The sequence below is a fragment of the Mustela nivalis genome (genome assembly GCF_964662115.1).
Source record: "Mustela nivalis genome assembly, chromosome: 12".
NCBI lineage: Eukaryota > Metazoa > Chordata > Mammalia > Carnivora > Mustelidae > Mustela > Mustela nivalis.
The window spans coordinates 83,113,065-83,133,755 of NC_139031.1; the positions used below are offsets into that span (position 1 = coordinate 83,113,065).

The following is a 20,691-nucleotide window of genomic DNA, read 5'->3' on the forward strand; positions in this document are numbered from 1 at the left end:
CTGGTCCTAGGTCTTACCACATAAAAGGGGCTCAAAAGGAGTGTCATAATATAATTCACAGCAAAATTAAGTAATAATAAGAGTAAATATGCAGCCCCCCCCACACACAAGAAAACCAAATTCTACCTCCTTGGAGCCTGGAACACTGCTGTGATCTTTTTCCATTATCAGCCATCTGAGAACGTTTGGAATGGAGAGATTTTTCCACGTCGGCCATGGGTTCACAAATCTGCCATCCTTTCCTTTCTTTGATTTAGTTACATCTTCCTCTAGTCTGTAATCCAGTTTGAAACTTTTCCTGGAAAACCTAGAAGAATCACTTCCTACAGAGCTCCGGGCTGAATTTTGGCGTTTTCTTACTGCTTCTTTGGGATATTGGCTGCTCGTCATCAGGGACTGGCTGCTTTCATTTTCATCCATGTCCTTTTCAGAACTAAAAAAACAGAAGAAGTGGAAATATGGACTTGAACATAAAGGCATTAAAACTTATCACACAAATCCGTAGTATTATTTCTTAGGAAAGAGAAATTTCCTCAAGCTTATAAAAACTGTAGGTCTCTATCAGCTCAAACTTTCTTTTGGCAAAACACAATTTCTGAATCCAATATTATAGCTTGCTAATTAGAAAAGATGTTTGCTCTATCTATTCCTGCCAAACCTTATAAATACTCCTTATGCTGTAATCCAAAGCAAGGTCCACCCAGCAGGCAGCATTTAAACATATGAAATTTTCCATTTCAATGGTATCTTTTACAACTAAAGGACCTTCCTGAATGTGCATTTCATACCTGAATTTTAAAAATATTTTTGTTAAAAACACACATTGAGAAGGACTGCCTTAGTTCCTTGAAGATAACTCAGTACTCTACTAGGCCTAGCCGTGTTTTTACTTTGAAGATAATCTGTTACCAATTCCGCTAAAAAACACACTGAGTTCAGATCCCAGGAAAGGAGACAATAACATTAGTGGAGAGATATTTCAATAATGTATTTAAAGGGTGAACCATGCAAATTTGACTTAACTCAGATTTAGAACTGTCAAGACAGTGTAGTGACCTTGGATAAGTTTGCTACCCTCTCTGGGCCTCAATTTCCTCATCTGTAAAATGGAGATAACAAAAGTACATGTCTCTGATGTTTATGAAGAGGTTTTAAAAGCTAACATAAAGCACTTAGAAACATGCATGTAACATGTATATAACAAATATAACACATACACACATGGCAAGAGCTCGACAATGTTAGCTGTTGGCCTCACTATTCCCACCACCACCACTTAACCCAAGGAACCAAATCCTTCATTTTGAACTATGTAGATACTCCAGATACATAAAAGTGATAACATATTAAGAATATGCATTGGGATGCCTGGGTGGCTCAGTTGGTTGGACGACTGCCTTCGGCTCGGGTCATGATCCTGGAGTCCCAGGATCGAATCCCACATCGGGCTCCCAGCTCCATGGGGAGTCTGCTTCTCTCTCTGACCTTCTCCTCGTTAATGCTCTCTCTCACTGTCTCTCTCTCAAGTAAATAAATAAAATCTTTAAAAAAAAAAAAAAAAAGAATATGTATTGATCCAAGGGGATGGGGGTGCTGTCATTTGAGCATCCAACTTTTGATTTTGGCTCACTTCATGATCTCAGGGTCATGAGATCAAGCCCCAGTTCAGGCTATGTGCTCATCAGGGAGTTGCTCGAGATTCTCTCTCTCCCTCCCTCCCTCCTTGCCCCTCCCCTGCTCATGTGTGTGAGTGCATTCTAATAAATAAATCTTTCCCAAAAAAGACTACACATATATCTGCCATGAATTTCATTTCTTTCTGATTCTATTAAGCAAACATTTGCTTTCTGTCCAGTTTAAATGCAATGCATACACATAATACATTTCATAACTAACAAAATAAACACAACAGACAGCCAAATATTTTTATGGCCTCGTGATATTTACCATAGAAATACTGTCTGGGAGGGAAAGGGAAAAGAACAGAAAGGCTAGGATGAACACATACACTGAACTAGAACTATTTTTCCAAACCGTCTACAGTAAAATAGTGTCTGGTCTAGGGAATAATCGGTGTTGGGAAACCACAGCTGACAAAAGCTAGAGCACATGGTGTTGTACTCAGCACCCCTGGTCGCTGGGAGCCTCGTGGCTAAGACAGCCTAACAAGCTTTGCATCTTAAGCAAATAACCACCTCTCTAGGCCTCAATTTCCTCATCTGTAAAATACCTCCTTACCCCATGGGGGTTCAAAGGATCAAAATCACACAATGTCCATATAGGGGTTGCTACTCACCACATACTAATTCTTTTTTCTGTAATTCTGTGAACTGGCCATATATCTCAATTCTTTAAATTCCACCAGAAAGCAAAGAATCTGGGTGAGTTATCTCGGTTCTTTTCGAAGAACTGCTCTATAATTCCCCAGGGTTATAATTAAGTTCAGGCCCAGGACTTTACAAAGGGCAGGAACAAAAAAGACCAACCACTTAAACCCCCCTTCATTTAACAGATGTAAACGCACCAAATTTAGAGACTTTATTTCCCGACAAAGTGATATGTCTAATTGACGGCAGAGCTGACCTGATGCTAACAATCCCTTGTGAAGATCGACAGTTTGTGGGATACGGACATGGGCCTATGAAGATACACAGACCTATACATACATACATACACATATATATATACATATAAATACATATATAACATTCATACCAACTATGTAATAAATTCTGGTCTCATTAAAACAATCAGAGGATAAAGAGAAAGGAGAAATGGGCCCTCTGATTCAAAAACCACAAAGCAAAGTCAAAATAGAGTTTTGAGACAACATCGAGTCATGTGATCGGCTGGGACATAAGAAGTAAGGAAGGCTTGTGAGAGCCAACAGCAGAGGCCAGAGGGCTGGGATCCGATTTGGGGCCTGGCCTGAGACTTGAAGGAGATCTGGCTGCCCTGCAAGAAATGAGGGAAAAAATGAAGGAGCTTAAAAAGGAGACAACTCTGGTAGCAGGGCAAAAACGAAAGGGTGTCGCTAAACATGAGCCAGGGAGATAAATTTGCGAAGAGGAAATAGGCAGACCCTCTGTTCCCTGTTTCACAAATGCCGTTTAAATTACTGCTCCTAGCAAAATTTCAGGGTAGGTATCACAATGCCCATTTTTCATTTAAGATTTTATTTATTTATTTGAGAGAGGAAAAGCACACACGCAGAGGGAGAGATGGAACCAGAAGGAGAAGCAGGCTCCCCGCTGAGTAGGGAGCCCCATGCGGGGCTCGATCCCAGGACCCCAAGATCATGACCTGAGCCAAAGGCAGAGGCTCAAAGGAGCCACCCAGGCATCCATAATGCCCTTTTCTTTTCTTTTTTAAAGATTTTATTTATCTATTTGACAGAGAGAGACACAGTGAGGGAGGGAACACAAGCAGAGAGAAGGGGAAACAGGCTTCCCACTGAGCAGGGAGCCTGATGCAAGGTTCAATCCCAGGACCCTGAAATCATGACTAAAGGCAGACATTTAATGAATGAACCACCCAGGTGCCCCCAATGCCCTTTTGCACCTGAAACACTAAGAGGTATAGCAGGCCAGTCAAAAGACAAGGAAGCAGTGACAGTGAGAAGAGAAAGCTCAGAATAAACCCAAGAAACCAGAGAGTGAATCAGCAAGACCAAAGCCTCTGGGTGGCGGCAAACTTTGGGCTGTTCGTAAGGCAGGTTGGGGCATGGGTAGGAGGAGCAAGAGTCAGAAAGGATACAACCAATGACCAAGCCAAGGAATTAGGGGGAAAGCAAGTGTTTGGAGGATGCAAGAGAGAGTGGATTTCTGACCCAGCGAGCTTGAGATGGGGGAGTCGTCCAAGTAGATGTGCTCAAGGACACGCAGGGACATGGTGACCCCAAGACCCAGACTGCACTGGGGGTGACACAAGTGAAGGTAAGAGAGTAGAGAGGTTTCCAGGGACCCGGGAGTAGAAGGAGAGTGGAAAAATGGGTTCAGTGCTCTGCTTTATCCTTAAGTAAAGAACAGTCTCTGCATGCCATCCCCATTTTCTTCCACCTACCCAGGCTCCCACCCCAGTCCACCCTCAGAAACTGCTCTCCAGCAAAGAGCTGCGGTCCTCTCTGAACATGCCCCCCACCCCAACACACACAAAATCCAGTCTTCGGAAACGATCTTTTTAAAGGCAGATCTGATACAACCAACCAAAAGGAAAAATCTCCAGAACCCTCCCTTGGTTCTCAGAATGAAGGCAGAAGTCAGCAAGAAGATGGGCCGTGAGGGTGTTTGTGGCCGGGCCCACACTCTGCTCTGCAGCACACACATGGCCTTGCTCTACTTCCTCAAATGCACACACTCCCACCTCACAGCCACCTCTTACCATCACCGGGGCTTTGCCCACGATTTTTTTTTTTTTAGATTTTTTATTTATTTCACAAACAGAGATCACAAGTAAGCAGAGAGGCAAGCGGGGGGGGGGGGGGGGAGGTGAAGCAGGCTCCCCGCTGAGCAGAGACCCACCCCCTCCCGATGTGGGACTCAATCCCAGGACCCTGGGATCATGACCTGAGCCGAAGTCAGCAGCTTAACCCACTGAGCCACCCAGGTGCCCCTTGCCCACGATTTTTAAAATATCCTTCAATACCTGGACATGTATTCACAGGATCATACACGACCACGACAGCGTCCAGGCTACACACCATGTGGGCACTCTGCACTGAGTGTGAAATGATTTGGAAAAATACAGAAGGACATGAAAACCTGAACTGTAACAATCTGGACTTGTTCTCTCAGAGGAAAAGTACTGGCAATCCACTCGGTACACGTGCAAAGGGACGAGCCCCACCAACAGGTGCTCCAGCAACAGAGTGAGCCTCAGCGAGCAGACACGCAGGAGCCTAGGCCACGGGAGAAGGGGCCTCATTACCTTCAGGTGTACTGGCCACTCTGGAGGGCACAGCAACAGCCTCACAGGGCGCATATTCAAACACTGAAAAGATCAAATGATGGGGAAAACAGGGACAGAACAAGGGTGGGTTCTGTGTGTGGCCCTGCTGGTCACTTGCTTTCCGCTTTGTAAATTCAGACAAGCCCGGTAACACATTCAGGCTGGAGTTTCCTTAATTAAACGCAGCAAATCTCCTTATTTCTGGTTCTAGATCTCTCTCCAAATTTAACAAGTAAAATTTCAGCCTTCCTCTCAGCCCAGCGGTAAACGAAAGGAGATGTCCATACATGGGAAACAACCTGTGTTACAAGGGTTCAAAACTTGATGAGGATCTTTACCGAATGCTGATTTCCATCCAATTCGAGGCATCATGAATGGTGCACACTGTCATTTTATGTGTCACTAAGACTGTAAAATTATTATTATAAGACCATCCATTATATGACATAACCTGGTATCAGTGGTGTTCAAATGTGCATAAAATTTCTGTCTTGACATTGATGAAATACACCAGCTTTTATACGGAGATACAGATTTTAGACAAAGAACAAAAACGTTAGCCTTGGTAATTAAATAGAATCAGAACCACAATTAACGTATTGACCCTCCTTGCCTCTGTGAACAGCTAACTTTGTGAACAACAGCTGAATTGAGAATCCAGAAGCAAATTTAAACAAAGCCCTAAGACCGCTAATGTAAGTGCTCTTTTTTAAAAAAACAATTTGTTACGAAGAGGACGACATGAATTCCATCCAGTAATATCAACTACATTCTCTGCATTTCTTTGAAGATTAATTGCCTACTTAACAAGAGGACTTACCCCAAGTCCCTGTGACATTTGGTGAAGACAAGTCTGCCAAGTACAAATATTTTAATAACTGCACACATGGGTAAAACACTTTCAAAAAACAAGGGCTCTCTGTTTCAAAAGCAAATGTTTTATCCTTTCTTTCTTTGACATTTAAGATTTGCCAGCTGCCTAGAATTGAATGCATTGCTTTACCATTCAGAAAGTTAAAGAAAAAAATTACTTTAGTACAATGTATGTTTGGGATTTCAACGTGCTCATAAATCATGACACTGTGAATCATTATTCCTAAAGGGGACATTTAATAAACACTAATTGAGTGACTATCCATTACATACCCACAAAGATGCTGACAAGAAAGCTGGAAAACATTCAGAATTCTATTTTCAGATATCTCAAATAACATGAAATTCACCCTTTTAGAGCTGCAGTCCTGTCTTTGGTGAAAAGGGTCCTTATACTATAATGCTAGGTAACATAGCTAACGAAACTATTTCAATTCACTGAAGTGTCTGCAAAGGGCTTCCACAGCTTAAACTAAACAGTCTCCATCCCTCACAGACAATACAGACTTCCCAGAAGACTGGTGTTAACCCCACATGCATTTAGGAGTCTGGTAGGGAGGGGAGATTTGTCCTAGCGTGGGAAGTACACTGGGTAATGAAAGGGAGAATGTTCTGTGGGAGGTATGTACACCCCATACATCAACAAAGAAAGTACTGCATTAATTGTTATCAGTGAATTTTTTTTTAACCTCACATTGTTGACTTAACAACCAGTTTCACTAAAACGTTAAAGGATAACAAAGCTAATAGCTTAATATACAATACCTGGGAGCACACTAAAATTGAGTTATGACACCCTTTAATATAGTTTAGTCAAAAATATTTTAGGGGCGCCTGGGTGGCTCCATGGGTTAAAGCCTCTGCCTTTGTCTCAGATCATGATCTCAGGGTCCTGGGATTGAGCCCTGCACTGTGCTCTCTGATCAGTGGGGAGCCTGCTTTCCCCCCTTCTTCCCACCTGCCTCTCTGCCTACTTGTGATCTCTGTCAAATAGATAAATAAAATCTTAAAATAAAATTTTTAGAATACCTATATGTATACAAATATACATAAAATGCATTTAGATATATGTGTACATAGAAATAGATAGAAATCTATCACAGCAAACAACTAACCTTCAGAACAGTGAAAAGAACATTGGTTTGGGCTGTAGAAGACAGCAGTCTAGCTTTTCCACTAACTAGAGAGAAATCATCGTGGGGAAAGTAACTTAACCTGTCTCAACATGGCCTTGCTCATCTGTGAAGTTAAGATAACAACCAAATATCTCCCTGAAGGGCTGTAATGAGGAGCAATCACGGGGCTAGTATTCCCAAGCACTAACCAAATGCATAGTGTGCCTTCTACTATTATTAATGTTCTGTAAAAATTTAAAAAGTATGATAACTAGAACCTTTGGATCCAAGTGAAAGAAAATTCTACAATTCCAGATAGACTTAAAAATAGATTGTTGAAATTGTTCTTAATTTTGTTTAAAAAAAGCATTTTCATTTAAAAAAAAATCTAAGTTTCCTGATCCTTTATAAAAATCAAAATAGGGGTGACTGAGAGGCTCAGTTGTTAAGCGTCTGCCTTCGGCTCGGATCATGATCTCAGGGTCCTGGGATCAAGCCCTGCATCAGGCTCCCAGCTCAGCGGGAAGCCTGCTTCTCTCTCTCCCTCTGCATCTACTTATGTTCCCTCTCTCGCTGTCTCTGACAAATAAATAAAATCTTAAAAAAAAAAAAAAACTTTTATGGTGTTAAAAAAAGAAACTTCACATTTGCCTTATGAAGTGTTCATCTGATTACAGACAGAAAACTTACTTCAACAAATCATCAAGTTAATTTGCTTATCGGGACCCTGACAGAATGGAAGCTGCCCCGAGAATAGTCCACAAACCTAAACCTAAGTCAGCCTGCACTCACTCATGGGAAACCCTTGTCAAGGAATCCTATCCCAATCCTCCAACCCAGCTTGGCAAGCTTACCTTTCGCTGAAAAGAGGACCCGCCAGCGCTCTAAGGAAATCCCCGACCTCCTAACCAATCATGCCCTGTTTCCACATTGCCTCTTCCAGACTCTAGAAAATGGACTCTTGCAAAAAAAATTCCTCAGGAAGACTGTTCCACTGCTTCTGAAGCATCGTACTCCCCAGACCCATGCATTTTCTTCCCCTAAAATGAGGACATGAAACTTTTTTTTTTTTAAAGATTTTATCCGTTTAATTCAGAGAGTGAGAGAGCACAAGTGTGCATGAGCAAAAGTGGGGGGAGCAGAGGGAGAAGCAGGCCACCGGGGTGACAGGGGTAGTGGGGGCTCAACCCTAGGACCCTGGGATCATCCATGAGTCAAGTGCAGACGCATAACGCTTAACCGACTCAAGCCACCCAGGCACCCCAGGATGTGGAATTTGTTACTAGATTGTGTTCTGTCATCCGACACAAGTAATTCACAAAGAAATGCTATCTTACCAAAAGACTCAGAACAGACAGTTTTGGGAAGAATGAGTGCAGAACTCAACCTGACTCTCCAGGATACCAACTAGAGAATGTGTTCTCTTTTCAAAAACTGGTCAAGGACAGCAAATGTTCTTGATCACAGAACACCAAAGGCTTTGAAAATTCTTCACTATTTGACCAAATTCGGTATATTGAACTAAAAAGTCATTTCACAGGCTATTAAAAAATTTTGTCTCGGGCGCCTGGGTGGCTCAGTGGGTTAAGCCACTGCCTTCGGCTCAGGTCATGATCTCAGGGTCCTGGGATCGAGTCCCACATCGGGCTCTCTGCTCAGCAGGGAGCCTGCTTCCTCCTCTCTCTCTGCCTACCTCTCTGCCTACTTGTGATCTCTCTCTGTCAAGTAAATAAATAAAATCTTTTAAAAAAAAAAAAAGATTTTAAGTCTCCCAAATTCATACACACTAGGTGTCTTCTCTATTATAATAAGAGTTTTTCCTTTAAGTAAGAAAGCAAAGGGGGGCGCCTGGGTGGCTCAGTGGGTTAAGCCTCTGCTTTCAGCTCAGGTCATGATCCCAGGGTCCTAGGATCGAGTCCCGCATCGGGCTCTCTGCTCAGCAGGAAGCCTGCTTCCTCCTCTCTCTCTGTCTGCCTCTCTGCCTACTTGTGATCTCTGTCTGTCAAATAAATAAATAAATCTTTAAAAAAAAAAAAAAAGAAAGCAAAGGTCTGATTAGAATTAGAAACAATAAACAAGGCAGCTTAAGACCAAAGTCCATTTTAAAATACCACCCACAGTACTCTAACTGGAATCCTTAGGATAATCCTACTAAAATGGCATGTTAAATAATAATAATAATAATAATAAAAATAAAATGGCATGTTATGGCAAATTGAGAAAACATGCATAAAGCAGGATGCTTACTGAAATGACAGTTATCACCTCCTTAGTATCTTAAAAATAATGCAAACAAAAAGTTCAGATTCCTTTCTGGCCTAAATGATACAATTTATTAACTGAAAAGGTTGGGGAATATTGGGAGGAAAGACTAGTTTAAAGTTTGGGAAACTTAAAAAGTGTTTCCTCAATCTGCTATAGGACCTTAAGGGTTCATTCATTATTCCATCAGCCAAGACCTGAATAATATATACTTTCAAAATGTGGCCTCTCTCCCGTCTGTCTCAATCCATTATGCAAAAAGAAAGCTTCTTGTCTTTAAAGTATAACCCACGGGGGCGCCAGGGTGGCTCAGTCATTAAGTGTCTGCCTTCAGCTCAGGTCATGATCCCAGGGTCCTGGATCGAGCCCCTTCACTGGGCTCCCTGCTCTGCAGGATGCCTGCTTCTCCCTCTCCCACTCGCCCTGCTTGTGTTCCCTCTCTGTGTCTCTCTCTGTCAAATAAAATCTTTTAAAAAATAAAATAAAGTATAACCCATAAAAAAAAGATACATATATCCCCCCCCTCCAAAGAAAAGGAATGGAGGGGCCCCTGGGTGGCTCAGTTCGTTAAGTGTCTTGACTCTTGATTTCAGTTCAAGTCATGATCTCAGGGTCATGAAATGGAGTCCCACATCAGACTCCATGTCACATGGAGCTGTTTAAGATTCTCTAGCTTTCCCTCTACCTCTGCCCTCCTCCCTGCTCATACACACATGAATGTGCTCTCTCTCCAAAAAAAAAAAAAAAGAGAGAGAGAGAGAGAGAGAGAAACTGGTCTTTATAGATCCTGGATAGAAAGAAACGGTAAGAGGGGGAAACACTCTCTTTTACTTCTGACTTCAGTTCTGGTCCCAACTTCCTGAACTTACAACAGGGTGACAATCCCAACAAACTCATCCTGAAGTTAAAAATTATAACATGCGTTTGCCACACATAACCTACCAAACATCACAGCTCAGCCTAGCCTGCCTTGCATGTGCACAGAACACTTAGAGGAGTCTACAACTGGGCAAAATCATCTGACACAAAGCCTGTTCTGTAATAAAGTGTTGAACGGCTCATGTATTTATTGACTACTGTACTGAAAGTGAAGAACGGAATGGTTGTGTGGGGGACAGAACGGCTGCAAGTGTGTCAGCTGTGGACGCTCGGGATCACGGGACTGACTGGGAGCCCCGGAGTTGTCAGAATCACATCTTGGGTGGGTAGGGAGAGGGTGATTGGGTTATGGACACTGGGGATAATATGTGCTATGGTGAGTGCTATGAAGTATGTAACCCTGACGATTCACACAACTGTACCCCTGGGGCAAATAATACATTATATATTAATAAAAATAATAATAAAAAGAATCACATCATAAACGGTCAGCTGGTGTACAGTTCAAAATTCAAAGTACAGTTTCTAGGGATACCTGGGTGGCTCAGTTGGTTAAGCCACTGCCTTTGGCTCAGGTCATGATCCCAGTGTCCTGGGATTGAGTCTCACATCAGGTTCTCTGCTCGGCCAGAGCCTGCTTCTCTCTCTGCCTCTGCCTGCTTGTGGGCTTGTGCTCACGCTCTCTCCCTCCTCTCTCTCTCTCTCTCTGACAAATAAATAAATAAAAATCTTTAAAAAAAAAAAAAAAGTACAGTTTCTACTGAATACGTATGCCTTTCCCCCCATCATAAAGTCAAAAAAATCGAAAGTCAAGCCATAGTAAATCAAAACTATCCACACTGAAGTCTGTAAGCTTTTTTTTTTTTTTAAGATGTTATTTATTTATTTGACAGAGAGAGAGAGAACACAAGTAGGCAGAGAGGCAGGCAGAGAGAAGGGGAAGCAAGCTCCTGGTGGAGCAGGGAGCCCAACGTGGGACTCAATCCCAGGACCCTAGGCTCATGACCTGAACCAAAGGCAGCTGCTTACCCTACTGAGGCACACCCAGGCACCCCTGAAATCTGTAAGCTTTAAAAAGTCACTATTGGGGCTCCTGGATAGCTCAGTCAGTGGAACACTGGCCTGTGGATCTTGGGGTTGTGGGATCTAGCCCCACATCGGGCTCCACGCTCTGTGTGGAGTCTGCTTGTCCCTCTCCCTCTGCTTCTCCCTCCACTCACATGCACGCTCTCTCAAATACATAAAGTGTTTTTAAAAAGTCACTTACCATCATTAAGACTTTTTCTGTACATAGAAAGAGAGGCCTGAGCCACAACCTTAAGGCCCCTTCAAACCTCCCCAATTCTAACAATCTGTGGCTGCCCCAGACAGCCTGCTTGACCACAGAAGGGCTGCCCCCATCTCCAACGTGGCCACCACCGTGGCTGGCGTTCTACTCCCCAGTAGGAAGTCCCCAGCTAAAGTTAGCTTGGAGGCAGCCGCCTTCCCAAGTCAGGTTCGCAAGGGATAAGCACAGTGTTTTTCAGCCCAGAACACCAACCTTAGCTACTTGGAGGAAGTGTAGTTTCCCGGGTTTACCAGGCAAAGCAGGAGATCATTTAGAGCTTAAAATATTTCAGAAGAGATTTCATGACAAATCTGATCATCAAACAGCCATTAGATTCTCACCCTTTAAAAAGATTCCAGGTATAATTTGTAAGGGCCTAGACTTCAATCATTTCTAGAGACATTTACCAAACACTGAATGTCTACTGTATCTCAACTCCAGGCCCAAAACAACAAAAAACAAACAAACAAACAGCCTCCTTACAGATTTTGGAGAAACAGGTTTACAGAAGTATCAGCTATGAATCCTGAAAACTACAGGTTTTAGGATAAGACATTTCCAAAACAACTGGCCCAAATACTTCTCCTTATATGCCAAAGGGTTTGTACTGAAGAGAAGTTCTAAGGCCCTCAGCATCAGGCACGCCGAAGAGGCTCACAAGCTTCTGGATGCAGACAACCAGTTATGGGGCCCTGATGTCAACAGAGGGGGACGGAAAGTAAGACAGGCACCAGGGAGATTCCCTGAGCCTCTGGTTGATGTACAAGGGAATATGGCCGGAGGGCAAACTCCTGGACATCAGTCTCATCGATCCTTCCTGAGGAAAAGGTAAATGACAACGAACCAACCAACAGTGGGGGCTTTTACAAGGAAGCAAGGCCCAGGGCACTGCTGAGGTCAGACCCTGTCAGTCCGTCCGCTGACAGTGTAACAGCAGGTTCAGCGTCGCACCACGTGACATCCCCAAAAGGTCAACTAACATAATCTTGAAGTTCAAAGGAACTTTAAGTTCCATTCTATATATACTTCTAAAGTACTTTATTTGTTCATTGGAGAGAGAGAGAGAAAGTGCATGCATAAGCAGGAGGAAAAGGCAGAGGGAGAGGGACTGAGCCACCAAGACATCCTAATTATATACATTTTTTGGTTGGTGTTTATAATTTACTATCTAATTCCTGGTATTATTAAGATATACTAAGTTGAGGGACGCCTGGGTGGCTCAGTTGGTTAAGCAGCTGCCTTCGGCTCAGGTCATGATCCCAGCGTCCTGGGATCGAGTCCCACATCGGGCTCCTTGCTCCGAAGGGAGCCTGCTTCTCCCTCTGACTCTGCCTTCCACTCTGTCTGCCTGTGCTCGCTCTCTCTCTGACAAATAAATAAATAAAATCTTTAAAAAAAAAAAAAAAGATATACTAAGTTGAGGGGCGCCTCGGTAGTTCAGTCATTAAGTGCCTGCCTTCGGCTCAGATCATGATCCCAGGGTCCTGGGATTGCGTCCCGCATCGGGCTCCCGGCTCGCAGGGAGCCTGGCTTCTCCCTCTCCCACTCCTCCTGCTTGTGTTCCCTTCTCTCTCTGTGTCTCTCTGTCAAACAAACAAATAAAATCTTAAAAAATAAAAAAAAAAAGATACTTCCCAACTTGGTAGGTACCCTTGTCACCTCTAAGTCTTAGTTTCCTTGACTGATGCCCTTTCGTTGTGGTATTGGACAAATGTACGTATTCCTAAGCCCAGCGTCTGGCACACAACAAGCCCACAACAACTGTAAGCCACTACCTTATATTCTAAGCATATAATCCATTTTAAAATTTCTGCACTAATAAAATATGGGAGCTAAGTAAGGGTAATGGCACAAACAAACTGAATTGAACTCTGGAACTTGTTTTTGTTCTTATATTTGAGTAAAAGTAGCCCTGGTCTTCCCAGAATTCACACAACTCAAAACAAACATGAAACCACAACTCTCCACAGGATTCCTGTGCAAACCCATAGCTCCTGTGGCCTCAGCCACCAGGAGATCCTTCCTAAACCCTAAACTGTGTCCTGGTTCTGAAAGTAATAATCCTCTTGCCTTTACCTCCTTATCTCCCCTGTCTGCCCCCCAGGGAGAAAAATGTGCAAACTCAGGACACTAATAGTAGCCACACCTACAATTGGCACTTTCCCCATGGTGGGAGCCCCAGTTAGCAAGATTCTTTGGCTCAAAGGAGAAGCGTTCCATCATAGAAGCATGCAAAACAGGCAAGCCAGGCCAGCACTGGCTAAATGTCCCCTAGAGCATTTCACTTCTATCTCCACTTCTATCTCCAAACCAACTAGTCTCAGGGTTCTCCCGCCTCCGCCTCCTGTGGTCAAAACAGGTAATTAAGGAAGGATCTGATCTGGAGTGTGACTGATAGGCACCAACATGGGGCTCTTCCCTAAGTATCTCCAAGCCAGCTGGGTACAAAGCCTTAAACCTGGGATTTTCAAGGCTGGCTGCCCATCAGAATGACCAATGGTTTAAAAACTATACTCGAAGCGGGGCGCCTGGGTGGCTCAGTGGGTTAAGCCGCTACCTTAGGCTCAGGTCATGATCTCAGGGTCCTGGGATCGAGTCCCGCATCGGGCTCTCTGCTCAGCAGGGAGCCTGCTTCCTCCTCTCTCTCTGCCTGCCTCTCTGCCTACTTGTGATCTCTCTCTCTGTCAAATAAATAAATAAAATCTTAAAAAAAAAAAAAAACTATACTCGAAGCTACTGAATCAAAAGTCAGGTGGGGGTTCCCCAGAGAGTTTTACAAAGCTCTGTGGGTGATCCCAACACCCAGGCAGGGTTAAGAACAGCTACTTTGAATTAGTCATTGGCATTAAAGTAGGACAGACATTTAAGGAGGACCAAAAGGACTTTCCAGTACCCCCAAACGTATGCTAGCCTGGCAAATGCCATCTGTAAAGCCCACACTTCCTCCCTGCCCCACACTCCAAGTTAGAGAGGAAGCATCACCCCGAGATGACCACATGGTGCTGGGACTGGGAAGACCACAGGGCTAAGAGCCAAGTGGGAGAGGTCACAGACTTGTATTCAGTCCAGCTGAGTCACAGATTCAACTCTGTGCTCCCAGGAAGCCAAACCCAAAGAAAAAGAAACATAATCGATGACAATTCACATAGTCTATGATAACGCACAGCAGCCTATATGTGAGGAGTGTTCCAAAAATACTTAAAGAATAAATAAATGAAGATCAGGAGTTCAATCTTCTAATTCTTCTTCACTGGGACAGAGTTAATTGTTTTTAAAAAGACTCATTGGGAATCAAATTGTAGGAGAAGCAAAAGCAACCAAAGGACAGTGAGACAAAAGCCAACAGAGGGTGTTCTTACTACTAATTATTGAAATAAAAACTAAAAACTCCTGGGGAAATCTTGAGGCCTTGAATCCTATAACAATAAAGCTGTGACCTAGTGGGAAAGATCAGAAGATGCCGGGGCGCCTGGGTGGCTCAGCCAGTGAAGTGTCCGACTCCAGGTTTCAGCTCAGGTCACGACGTCACAGTCCTGAGAAGGAGCCCACGTCAGGCTCTGTGCTGAGCTGAGCATGGAGGCTGCTTAGGATTCTCTCCCTCTCCTCCTCTTATCCCAGCCCATCTCTCTCAAAAAAAAAAAAAAAAAACCCACAGAAACAAAAACAAAAACAAAAAACCTAAATAAAAATTTTTAAAACGTTCTAGGGGAATCTAGGTGGCTCAGTCGTTAAGCATCTGCCTTTGGCTCAGGTCATGATCCCAGGGTCCTGGGATGGGGCCCCTCAGTGGGGAGCCTGCATCTCCCTCTCCCTATCACTCCCTCTTCTTGTGCTCTCGCTCTTGCTTGCTGTCAAATAAATAAAATCTTTCAAAAATAAATAAAGTAAAAAAATGCTCTAAAATCAAAATAAAACCCCAAAAAGCTAGAAGAGGCCCACCATAAAAATCTAGTCCCCTCTTTCCTCTTCAGTAACAGAGGCCCAGTTTTACTTAGGGTAGCTAGCCAGGCACCAGCTAAATGAGCACCTTTCCTACCTTTCCAAGCAGGGATTAGCCCTACCGACACTTGGGATTCGAGCAGAAGTCTCCCATGTTGCTTCTGGGAGTCTCCTTGAAGGGCAAGGGAGACACTCTGATTTTTCCTGCATCTTGCTGGCTGGAGCCACACTGAGTGTGAAGGCCACTTCCTAGGAATGGCACAAGAACTAGGACTTCAGGGGCCACCAGACCCACTCTGATTTTTCCAGCTCTAAGCCTCCCAAAACTAATCCCAACTGAGACAATAACCACAGCTGCGAAGGTCAGGGAAGCTATGGAAACCCGGAATCCCTCCTAATGCAAACTCAGGTGAGCCACGCAGCACACGTGACCGCTCTAGCTCACTGCCTTCTGTGTGCCACTTTGAACACATTCACCATCTCACTCAATCCTCAACAGTCCCAAGAGTAGAGGTCAGCTTTATGTTCAAGGCAATGTAATAAAAGGTTTACTGAGTTTAGCCGTTTACATTAGGGCGCCTGGGTGGCTCAGTCATTAAGAGTCTGCCTTCAGGGACACCTGTGTGGCTCAGTTGGTTGGACGACTGCCTTCGGCTCAGGTCATGATCCCAGATTCCCGGGATCAAGTCCCGCATCGGGCTCCCTGCTCCATGGGGAGTCTGCTTCTCCCTCTGACCTTCTCCTCGCTCATGCTCTCTCTCCCTGTCTCTCTCTCAAATAAATAAATAAAATCTTTAAAAAAAAAAAAAAAGAGTCTGCCTTCAGCTCAGGTCATGGTCCCAAGGTCCTAGGATCGAGCCCCGCGTGGGGCTCCCTGCTCCATGGGGAGCCTGCTTCTCCCTCTCCTCTCCTCCTGCCTGTGGTCTGGGTCTCTGTCAAATAAATAAATAAAAATCTTAAAAAAAAAAGAAGTTTACATAAAGTCAAAAAGCTGGTTAACATTTGGGCCTGGAGATCCAACCCAAGTAGAATCAGATTCCAGAGCCCGTGCTCTTTCCACTAATCATATTAAATCTGCAAGAAAAATCCAGTAAGTTTATCTTGAACAGATACCATGTTCCAAGTTGGCAGCATATAGCCAACAGTTACAGTCTCACAGGCAAGACTAGCCTTTTTTGCGTTCAACAATGTCCTCTTTTTTCCCTTTCAAAGTAAAAAACACTTAGTAGTTCCCTTATAAATATAACTGCCCTTTTAATTTTACATGGAGAAGAGTTCAAATGTGACCTATTTAATCACTAAACTGTTCACGTTTAAAGCTACACAGAAAAGAAAAAGTGATTTTATTTATACAGTTCTATACTCCAGTGGTATAAACAGATAATATCCAGGAGGCCTTGAAGATCTTTTCCTTGCCTTTGACAAGATATTTTTGAGTTCCTATAACCCCCTATGGCATTTCATCCTTCCAACTGGGAAGGACTGTTAATCACGGTCAATTGAGACACCTTCAGGCAGGGGGGACCAACACATCTAGTGTGCCCAGGCCTTACCCAGTCATAGCATGGAGAGCCCTCCATCCTCAGAAACTCCTCAGTCCCAGAAAAACTTGGAGGAGTGACCACTATGTGGCCTCGGGGTACCATATAAAATGCACAGTTAGGTCTTCAACAAAATTTACTAAAATGTGAGCAGTTTATAGTAAATCAGAGATGACCATTACGATAAAGTATGATTTAAGATATTTGGGCAGCTAAGCAAAAAGGAATTATAAAGCTCTACATATTCATGCTTAACCAGAAGAATGCTGCCAAGACAGTCCAGAGCTAGTCAACTTCTTCACTGTGATGATACCCATTATGCCCACCAGCATTCATATTCACGCAGTTAAAAAAAAACAAGCTCTGAACAGCACAAATACATTTATACACAATGAACATCTCATCTACAAATAAAAGTGAGACACAAGATGAGCAAAGAATGAGAGAGGAATCAACTTTCACCCAAGAATGTTAAAGTGAAATGGGAGAAAAGTCTCATTTTGAGGTTTCGGTTATGCAAGATCATGAAAGGCTAAAAATTCTTTCAAGAGAAGAAACAGGAAATCTATAAATTAAAGCGGTTGGGCCAGTGCATACTAAAGTCCTTTCTCACTTGAACATTCCATGAGTAAAGTGCATCACTCTGTGACCCCTTTACTTCACAGGTGAAGCACATCAGGCCAGAGGGTTACAGGACATTCCAAGGGTCCAGCTGTGGCTGGGGATAGAGCTGGGGCTGTTTATAAGCCACGCTCATCATAATTATGTTTAAAAACACTTGGACTGGGGTGCCTGGGTGGCTCAGTCAGTTAAGTGCCTTTGGCTCGGGTCACGATCCCAGTATCGAGCCCAGTGTTCCTGCTCATTTGGGAGTCTGCTGCTCCCTCTCCCTCTCTCTCAAATAAAATCTTAAAAACACTCAGACCAAAAGAACATATGATGAGCATAAAAAAAATAAAGAACACATTTCACCTCAGGTAGGGTATTTTACTTAGTTGAGCTCATAAACAGATAAATGGGCCTTAACATTTTTTTTTAAAGGGAGTCTCGAAACTTTAAGATTTTATTTATTTGACAGAGAGAGATCATAAGTAGGGAGAGAGGCAGGCAAAGAGAGAAAAGGGGAGAAGCTGGCTCCCCAAGGAGCAGAGAGCCCGATGCGGCACTCAATCCCATGATCCTGAGATCATGACCTGAGCCGAAGGCAGAGGCTTAACCCACTGAGCTACCCAGGTGCCCTAGAAACTGTTTTAAACTATCCTTCGATACTTCAACCATATAACGGCACAATATTCTTTTTTTTTTTTTTTTTTTTTTTTTTTTTTAGTGTTTCAAGATTCATTGTTTATGCACCAACGGCACAATATTCTGAAATACATGCAGTACTTTTCATAAACTCTCCAAACAAGCCAAAGGAAGGAACACAGTGACTTGAAAAGAGAACAAACATCTTTGTAGTTTGAAGGCCCCTCAAAATACAGAAAACTTTTCAAACTAATCATTGCTGCTGTCCAGGTGTCCTAGCATCAGGGTCTTAGCAAAACAAGCAAGCACCTTACTAGTTTAAGAGGTGCCAGAAACAATGAGGAAGCTTGGGGTTTATTATGACAACTTTACTCTAAAAACGAGAGATTACTTCCGAGCACGGAAGTATACAGGCACTTCCCGTTCAACCAATATGTTACCAGCCCTTAATCTGGGAAGACCCCCAATTTAGATAAACCTGAAAATCTGGGACATCTGGGTGGCTCAGTCCATTAACCACCTGCCTTGGGCTCAGATCATGATCCCAGGGCCACAGGATACATTCCCACATCCAGCTCCCTGCTCAGTGAGGAGTCTGCTTCTCCCTCTGCCGCTCCCCCTGCTTGAGCGCACTCGCTAGCTCGCTCTCTCTCGCTCTCTCGCTCTCGCTCTCTCTCAAATAAAAAAAATCTTTAAAGAAAAGAAAAGAAAAAGAAAATCTGCTGCCTTCCAGGGAAAAGATGGATTATTTTAGGTAGCAGGTACAGACTGAGCTATTACTCAATCACGCGTCTGAACTGATGCTGACCCATCTGCATGCCAGACCTGTACCCCTAGAACTGATGCTACTGATCACTCACAAACAGGGTTAGGGGTGTCATCTATTGCTGTAATGCTGACCAAAGCTTGCTGAGACCCACCACTCAACCCGGGTTTCACTGGTACCCCTTTCTAACAAGGGGCAGCAGGGGACATTCCTGCACAAGGCCAGAGCTGCTGTGCTCGGGGACCTCGGCTAAAATTTCCTAGGCTCTCAGTTTTCTGACTGCCTCATCTGTGGAAATGGGGCATGTCCATTAAATCAAGCTAAAGTTACATAAATACTTGAAAGGTCTTTGTAAGTTACAATCTTAATACTGATAACACGTTATCCAACGAGTTGACAAAAGACTTTCTGACATAACAAACTGCCCCTGAGGTCATTCAAATTCACATATAATCTGTCACAGAAGTCTTAATATTTAAATACACAGTAAGCACTTATTAATTCAAAAGACATGTCAACCAAAGCACTATAAATTATAGACAAGCAGGTAAAATTCTTCAGTTAGAATGGTATATTACAAGAACCTTATTCTGGAAATCGCACTATTTCTTTTCTTTTCTTTTCTTTTGTTACGATTTACTTATTTGAGGCAGGAGGGGAGAGGGGATGGGAGAGAGAATCTCAAGTCGACTCTGTACTGAGAGGGTAGCTTGACTTTGGGGCTGGATCCCACCACCCTGAGATCACGCCCTAAACAGAACCAAGAGTTGAACATTTAACTGACTGCACACACAGGCGCCCCACATGAGTGATTTTTTTTTAAATGCCAATTTTACACATGCCCTCACAGGCCTTCAATATAAAGGTGCTCGTTAACAATTAATCACATGCACAGTTCATTTCCCCAATAATATTCAATGCACTTTTTACTTGTATCCTTTTCAATCTAAAATGCCAGATCAACACAGCCCCCAGCTACAGTCATATTCTTATTAACATAAAAGGAGTAGAATGGAATGGAAAAACCCTCTACATCCAAAGCTACCTACCACTACAAAGAAAAAGGAGATTGAAAATCAAAGGCAAATAGTACTTTTCCAAATACAGACAAAATGTTCTTTTAAAATCCCCAAACTCCTAAGTACCAAAGGAACATAATAACCTTTTCAAACAAACATAAGAGGATGACTGTATCAACTAAAACAGAACCAAAACCCTACAATGGAATGCTTATATCAAAATGTCCTTCTGGGGCGCCTGGGTGGCTCAGTGGGTTAAGCCTCTGCCTTCAACTCAGGTCATGATCTCAGGGTCCTGGGATGGAGCCTGGCTTTGGGCTCTCTGCTCAGAGGGGAGCCCGCTTCCCCCCACCCCTCTGCCTGCCTCTCTGCCTACTTGTGATCTCTGTGTCAAATAAATACATTAAATCTTAAGAAAAGGAGAAAAATAAAGACAATAAAATGTCCTTCATACAATCATCCCCGGACTAATTTAAAAATTAAGTTTTGCAATGTGAAATCTGTATAATTTAACCTGGAATTGTGAGCAAAAATAGGGTATGAGAACTACTCTTAAGTATTTTCCCCTCTTAGAGACTTACAGAAACTCTTGCAACAGGAAAGCCTGCAGAATGCAATTTTTGGAATTGGGACTGTATTTCCAGTTGAGTCACAAGTTTTAAATTATTAAACAAGTACACTTGCCCTAATTTCTTCTCTCACAGGCCTCATGTTGTTGTTTTTTTTTTTTTTTTTTTTGCAACAACATCAGACTGCTGTGCGATATACGTAATCTTTT

General features: G+C 43.2%; 1 protein-coding gene across 10 annotated transcripts in view; it reads right to left on the reverse strand.

Moving 5' to 3' along the window:
• The window catches only part of NAPEPLD (N-acyl phosphatidylethanolamine phospholipase D), a 78,224-nt gene that overhangs the window by 28,882 nt on the left and 28,651 nt on the right, over nt 1-20,691 (reverse strand). For 9 of the 10 annotated variants that reach the window (XR_014300841.1, XR_014300842.1, XR_014300843.1 and 6 more), the window contains exon 2: nt 127-433. Coding sequence is in view for 7 of the 10 variants with exons in the window: in XM_082691914.1 (XP_082548040.1) it covers nt 127-433 (307 nt within the window). In the remaining 3 variants the exon portion in view is untranslated. Of the gene's footprint in view, nt 1-126; nt 434-4,644; nt 4,721-20,691 lie in introns of those variants that run through there. The other variant, XM_082691909.1, reaches the window with a different exon arrangement.